A 6,593-nucleotide genomic window follows, 5' to 3' on the forward strand; every position below is an offset into this window, starting at 1 on the left:
ATAAAACCACTCAAAAGAAAGCAAGCAGCAATTTTTTTTTTTTGTCACCCATGACCCCCACAAACTTCAGAGTAAAAAACAAATTTTATTTATATTTGTTCATACATTTAAAACACAATTATGTACTGTATGAAAACAAACCAATATCCGAGTATAATCTGTTTTGCCTGTCTAGATTTCACAATTTCTATTTGTACATGAAATTCTCCCTCAACACGAATCACTTTCCTTCTTTCTCAGACCACTCCTTGTATCCACCGGTAAAATTACGTGCACTGAAACAGAGGACAGAGGAACAGAAGATGAGTGTTTGTCATCATTACATATGAAACATTCAGTATAAATCTAAACATATGTCATGACGACAGGCAAATAAAACACATGACATAAGTAGTAAGCACCATGTAGGACACTTGGACTGTTTTAAATGCATGATGGGCAGTGCATGTTTTATATACAGTATAGTGAAAAATAATTTATTTACTTGACGTATCCTAGTTCATGGGCCTTGCTTGTGGCCATCCCCCCTCGCTTGCCCATCTGGCAGTGAAACACCAGCTCTGGTGCACCCAGTGGCGGCTTGTTGACTCCGTACTTGGTCTTAAATTCTTCTGGGTTCATTGCAAGAGCAGTTTCTATTGCATCAACTACAGCAGTAAAGAGTAGAAGAGAGGACATGAATCGTTAATGCAAAACATACAGAACCTGAAAAACCATACTAGATTACAGAAATTCCTGTCCACCACTGTACATTTACATATCCAGTCAGCACTACAACACATCCAGGAAAACTTTGCTTTGAGCTTGAGGATTTAAAGAAAAAAAACTGCACATAACCTTGATTGTCTTTATTTCCCTCCATGTAAATGAACAAGCTCACCTGGAATATGAACGGATCCAGGAATATTTCCTTTATCCACTTCCTCTTTCGTGCGAACATCAACCAGAAAGAGACTCTGGCTCTTTCCTAGAAGCGCCTTCAGATCCTCATAGGTGATTTCCTTGGTGCCTGGCAATAAAAAAGGAAATGCAATAAAAGCGCCTTTGAAAAATATTCCCATAAAATTGCTCCATTCACATTTTTAACACCGTTTAGGCTTCAGGGGATAAAACCATCTTGACACAAGAATATATAACTAACAACCCATTTCATCATATGAAAAGTAAGTGTGATGATTGGTTATATGTAATATGTCTCCTGCAGTATGGAGTCCTTACACACAGAGGGACATGCAAGCAGCCTGATAATCAGGGATTTATCAAACAGTAAAGACAACTGCTGTCAACCATGACGAAACCAATATAATTTTGGCCAATATAATTATAAAAAGATTTTGCTCTTAGTTAGTTACTGACTCCATTTAGTGCCACAGCAATGTTAATTTACATTCAAATGTCTCAGTAATTTACAACAGGTGAGGAGAGACAAACAAGAACAAACCAGACCAAACTGCTCTTTGTTCATACCGGCTTGTATTTAAAAATCACCCACAAACATTTTCTTGGGTGAGGATTAAAGAGGTTTGGAGCCAGGCAAGACTACAGAACTGATCTAAACAGGAAACCCTGAAGTGCACCTCCACTTTGAGGGCACATTCCTCACCAGAAGATTACTCCCTTATGTTGGCACTAACGTGTGTGTGTGTGTGGAAATTAGGAGTATATGGTACAATTGGTATGCAGCCCATTATCATGCTGCGATTGTTGCTCGGGTAACCTTTCCCTAAGGAGACAGGCGTCAAGACTGATTTAATGCCGAGTCACTCTGAATCATACTGGTATACGTACGAGTATAATTTTTTTTTTTTTTTTTTTTAAACAAGGAACCGTTTCCTCATGTATTAGACTAGTTGTGCACAAAGTAAATCTTATAAACTGGGACCCAAAACCGTCAACGCAGTACGCAGTTTATATAACTACAGCTGCTTTTAAAGTCTCCTTACCCGCGCTAGTTTTGAACTATTATTAAAAGAAGTGTTAGCGTAAGTATTATTCGGGACGTTTCAGTTCACTCGTAAAATTAAAATAGCCTACAGTGCGTTAAATTACATCTGTTACAGTAAGTTAAAAAAGAAAAGACTCACCTGTGTTCGCCATCCTAGTTGATGTGTGGAGTTTTAAGTGTATAATGACATGTCGTTAAAAACAGTACACCTTCTTCCTGGCATTGTTTGGTGACAGATCATTGGCTGAGATGACATGGGAAGGCGGGTCTTAGCCCGGAAGACCTTATCAGGTAGCCAATAAAATAAAACTTCTCACTGGGGGCCGTATGGCTCTGTAGCATTGCTGTATAAGACTTTCAAAATACAATTTGAAGTTACATAAGTACAGACGGGTGCGGAGGAAGTCTTTATATCCTTTCCGTAAGTTATAAAAACTCGTACATTCTAAATTCTCAAAATACCACCTGCAAAATATGTTAGATATATTTTCTTTGTTATATCACTAAGCTGTATAGTATAAATTGCAGTCATATGGAAAACCTTTTCAATTAAAGGGAAAAAAAAAATTGACCAGGACATTTACATAGTTTTTATTAAAATATTTGTATTATAAAAATTTTAGTCAGTAGCTGCATCCTAAAAAATATTATGTGCAATTAAATTCAGGTATGATAGAATTAAACATAAAACGTACACTACAATAAATCTAAAGAAGTTAATTTGCCAGCAAATAAACCTGTAGTTCTAATCCCAAAATTACACATTTAACCATTTGTTACTGTTGTTCCATTAGCACTAGTGCTCTTTTTAGCATAATATTTAGAGATTCCTTGAAACAGGAGTTTAAACGACTTTCCTATTGGCTTGTATTCATGATCACACTGTTGCTGCGCCCAACATATTAAGGAGCCTGTTCAGTGTGACTGGGATGGATTGTCCTCGCTCGTCTGGATCATAGTGTTCCCTCTGTGCTGTAAGAAGGGTTCCCCAGTCCGTCAGTGGAGTCTCTCTTAGCCTTTTGACACATTTGATGTTTCCACAGGATCACAGCTGCTATGACAAGAAGTAGAAGGAGAGCGATTCCTCCTCCAATGACCCAGGCCATCAGTTTATGGTCAGAAGACTGAGGAGAGTCATACCGCTTACAGGAGAACTCTGAGGGGCTGCTGTATCCTGCACTGTTCATCGCCTCCACACACACTTTAGTTCCCACCTCCAAAGATCCCACCAAACCTTGTCGCAAGCCACCCCCAAACTGCAGGGCATCGCCGCCACTTCCCTCGACGACCACTCTGTACTGAGACACCACAGAAGATGGAGCACACCACTGCACCTCTATCTTTCCTCTGTTAACCCCTTCGCTGACTGGCAGCAGTGCTTGGATACGTGGTGGGTGAGGAGGCTCATCAGCTCCACTTATCCCAGGACAGAGGCATCCAGTCTTGCTGGAAAGATGGGGACAGGGCTCCTGATTCTCCATGCAGGGGTTGTACTGGCAGAGCTGAGGTTCCTGGTGGAGAAGGGGGGTCTTCACAGAGGGCAAGAGTTCAGGAGGAGAGCTGTGGCTGTCAGCATATTCATCTTCATAGTCAGCATCTGAGCCCAGGCCAGTCAGGAATATGATCCGTGAGCGAGTGATGGGTGGGGAAGTGGAGGCAGCATGAATGAAGATGTGGGAGTGCATGAGAGGTGATACACTCAGGAATAACAGAAGTGCTGCCAAGTTCCTGCTCAGTGACATCATCTCTAGGGACAGAAATGATAAGAGTGATGAGAATTAGTTGTAAAATATTAGTCCTCATACAGCCATAATTAGACCACTATCACTGTTATTTTCATCCATTCAGTCTAAGAGAAGAAATACAAGTTCATTGCTTATTGCTTCTCTGTTGACCTCATACTGTAGCTCCAAATTACACAGAATGAAGAAATTAGAAGAGGAAAGAAGAAATGAAAATCAGGAAGTCAGATGTGGTCCGTGACAGATAGAAACAAAATACAGAAAATACCACGACAACAAGGATCCACAGAGGTACCAAGGAGTAAAACATAGGGTGCAATAGACTGTAAGATTTGTTTTAAGTTTCAGTATTACGATGTGGTGTCCAAGAACAAAAAGAGAAGAAAGGTTGAGAGCGGCAAGACAATAAAATAAAGTTCTTTGGTCAGATTTAAGTGAACTGGATGCTATTTACTACAGTTTATAGCTTGGAAAGGCCTCTGTGTTCAATCAAACATTTGCAATGTTCTAGTTTCCATTCTGTAAACACCGTTGAATAAATAACCGCAGAGTGCTGGAGGATGCAACAATTGAGGTGACCCCCATCAGCACATCCATTTTCTCCTGGCAGCGAGCCAGATGAGTTCTGTGGGAACTCAAAATTGAAAACAAAAAGCAATCTGATTTACAGTTTACGCTGATTGATTTTAAAATCAACTGTAATAGTCCGAAAATCTTTCCTCGTCCACTTAAATGCTGATAAAGATGAAGTCTTTAAGAATGAAAATTAAACCGCTACATTGTTTTACACGTGGATAACACATATCAGCATATGGTGATAAAATGAATGAAAACAAAATAACTGAAAACCGTACCTGTTTAAAGTGGATGAATATCTCACGTCTGTATTTTTCTCTGTCCTTTGTTCCCTCTCTGGCTGCTCTCACTGTGTGCTCACAACTGTCTTCAGTTCTCACCGTCGTAAACTGTTTCTCTCTCAGACTCTCCTCCTCCTCAACACCCCCTCGTTTTATCCCCTCCGTGCCTCTCCCTCCCTCCCTCCCTCCCTCTCTCTTTCATGCGCTGTCTTTTTGTACTTTGTCCAGTCTTCTTTTCGACATGGCTCCCAGCCGGTCATCATTGCTTTTATTTATTTATTTATTTAATCTGGAATGTGTGGGTAAATGTGTGTTGGGGAGAGAAGAGGGCGGGGGAGTAACGGTGTGCGTGAGTGTCGTTTTGCATATCAATTTGCTGAGTAGCAGCAGCAGGCAGGCTTGTGCTTGTTGCAGTATGTGTTTGTGCAATCTGTAGGTGTAGCGGTCCGTTTTTTTTATTTCTTCTTTTAAAAGCTAAACTTCCTGCATACTCCGCGCAGGTGTTCTCGTGGAAAAAAACAGGACGTAAGGTCACTTCAGTGTGTGTTTGAGTGTTGGGGAGTGAAGAATGCAAGAATGTGTATTGATGATGGACCCCCACCACCTCTTGTTGTCCCCATTGGGACGACCTGGAGAGGAACGACAAAAGCTTTTTGCTTTCTTATCCTTTTATGGTGTAAAACTGGCAAAGTAGGCGAGTTTTTTGTTTGTTTTTTTTTAATTCCAAGGGCCACTGTGGCACAGATGAGAGGAAAATAACCAGGGCAGAAGACTCATCTCTGGCGCCTCCAGTTTACAGGCAAAGTTTAAATTAAATAATCTCTTTTATACAGCTGTAGAGAATATGTTATACAAGAACCAACACTGACACTTTTTTTTTTTTTAATCAAGAAATGAGGCCCTTTTCTGGACATGCGAGATGAGAAGAAAGGATTTATCCCCAGTAAAATAAATGTCCTGTTGATATGAATGTGTCTTCTTTGTGAAACATCACCATCTTTTTTTCTTAAGGGTGAGTGCTTTCTCTGTTTGGTCTGTCTCTACGAATAAATAAAAGGATAAAAAGATGGGAAAAAAAACAACCTTTGATGACTTTTTCTGGTAATAAATGGCTTCATGTGTGCATATTCAAGGACAATTTTATAGTATTTCTTGACAAGTGTTACAGAACTACACAGATGTAAGGCTGTGACACTGTGCCCTTGCATGTATATATTACATTTTGTTATGTTTATATGAAGGCAAACGTTTTTTTTATGGCACATTCATAAGACAAAGGCTGAGTACACAGGGGAAATTAAATGTCTGTGAGATGGATAAACTCTGGAGAGAAAACAAACACAATACAGAGTTGCTCTTTTACAAAGATTAATGTTCTTAATTATGAGGAAATGAGGAGTTTAGATTTATATACATGAGATACAGCTGCATACGTGCATGAATTTATTGTATACACACATAAGAAAATGAGAACAGGTATGCTGCACACAAAAACTAAAAAGTTTAGTCTTTGTAGATTTGGACAACACTCGTATAGTAATCTGTTTCTTAATAATGAACTTGATGAATCACATAATTTCAGATTCTTTAAATATTTAACTTGCTGTACATGCTCGTTAAAGTATATTGTGGGTGAGTCATGGGTGGGGAAATGACATGCTCTCTTGAACAAGTTCTTTGTAAAGTTTGTTGTTCAAGCTGGCTTTTGGAGAAGAAGCACTTTGGCATTGACCAGGGATTAGTGGTCAGAACCCGTGGTGTCTGGGGTGAGAAACGTCCCTTGCATCTTGTTTTTTGTTATTATGTATTACATCCAAAGGATATTTCTTTCCAGCTAGATGACACAGCCTCACATGCTGGGTGGTCGTTTTGAGGAAAAGTAAAGTTACACTTCCTGCGGCAGACCAAGCTTTTGAACTGATCATATTCCCAGATTAAATTGTTTTCATTCCCCATTTTTAATTCTTGGGTAATCATAGTTCCCAGGATTTTTGAAATATGAATCATAGTTTGACTGTGTAAACTGACCAAATGACACAATTGGTGAGT

At 39.6% G+C, this 6,593-nt stretch overlaps 2 protein-coding genes across 2 annotated transcripts; both read right to left on the reverse strand.

Annotated features, from left to right (window-relative positions):
- Positions 1–65: 65 nt before the first annotated feature.
- Positions 66–2,263, reverse strand: tstd1 (thiosulfate sulfurtransferase like domain containing 1). Its single transcript, XM_069171407.1, has 4 exons — positions 2,085–2,263; positions 881–1,009; positions 485–647; positions 66–275 (listed from the first exon to the last, which is right to left on the reverse strand). The coding sequence occupies exons 1-4, from the start codon at positions 2,095–2,097 to the stop codon at positions 221–223; spliced, it is 360 nt and encodes a 119-aa protein (XP_069027508.1). The 5' UTR covers positions 2,098–2,263; the 3' UTR covers positions 66–220.
- Positions 2,264–2,520: 257 nt separating this feature from the next.
- LOC138211474 (LRRN4 C-terminal-like protein) lies at positions 2,521–4,681 on the reverse strand. Its single transcript, XM_069171406.1, has 2 exons — positions 4,542–4,681; positions 2,521–3,692 (listed from the first exon to the last, which is right to left on the reverse strand). The coding sequence occupies exon 2, from the start codon at positions 3,688–3,690 to the stop codon at positions 2,899–2,901; it is 792 nt and encodes a 263-aa protein (XP_069027507.1). The 5' UTR covers positions 3,691–3,692; positions 4,542–4,681; the 3' UTR covers positions 2,521–2,898.
- Positions 4,682–6,593: the final 1,912 nt, after the last annotated feature.

This window comes from Embiotoca jacksoni, unplaced genomic scaffold (genome assembly GCF_022577435.1).
Source record: "Embiotoca jacksoni isolate LCO1_2020_lvr unplaced genomic scaffold, fEmbJac1.0.p SCAF_5, whole genome shotgun sequence".
Classification (NCBI taxonomy): Eukaryota; Metazoa; Chordata; class Actinopteri; family Embiotocidae; genus Embiotoca; species Embiotoca jacksoni.

Coding starts and splice junctions, on each gene's coding strand:
- tstd1 (XM_069171407.1), bottom strand. Junction 648..880: donor TGGATCCGTTCATATTCCAG/GTGAGCTTGTTC, acceptor TTACTGCTGTAG/TTGATGCAATAGAAACTGCT. Junction 276..484: donor CATGAACTAGGATACGTCAA/GTAAATAAATTA, acceptor CCTCTGTTTCAG/TGCACGTAATTTTACCGGTG.
- LOC138211474 (XM_069171406.1), bottom strand. CDS start 3,690: ATGATGTCACTGAGCAGGAACTTGGCAGCACTTCTGTTATTCCTGAGT.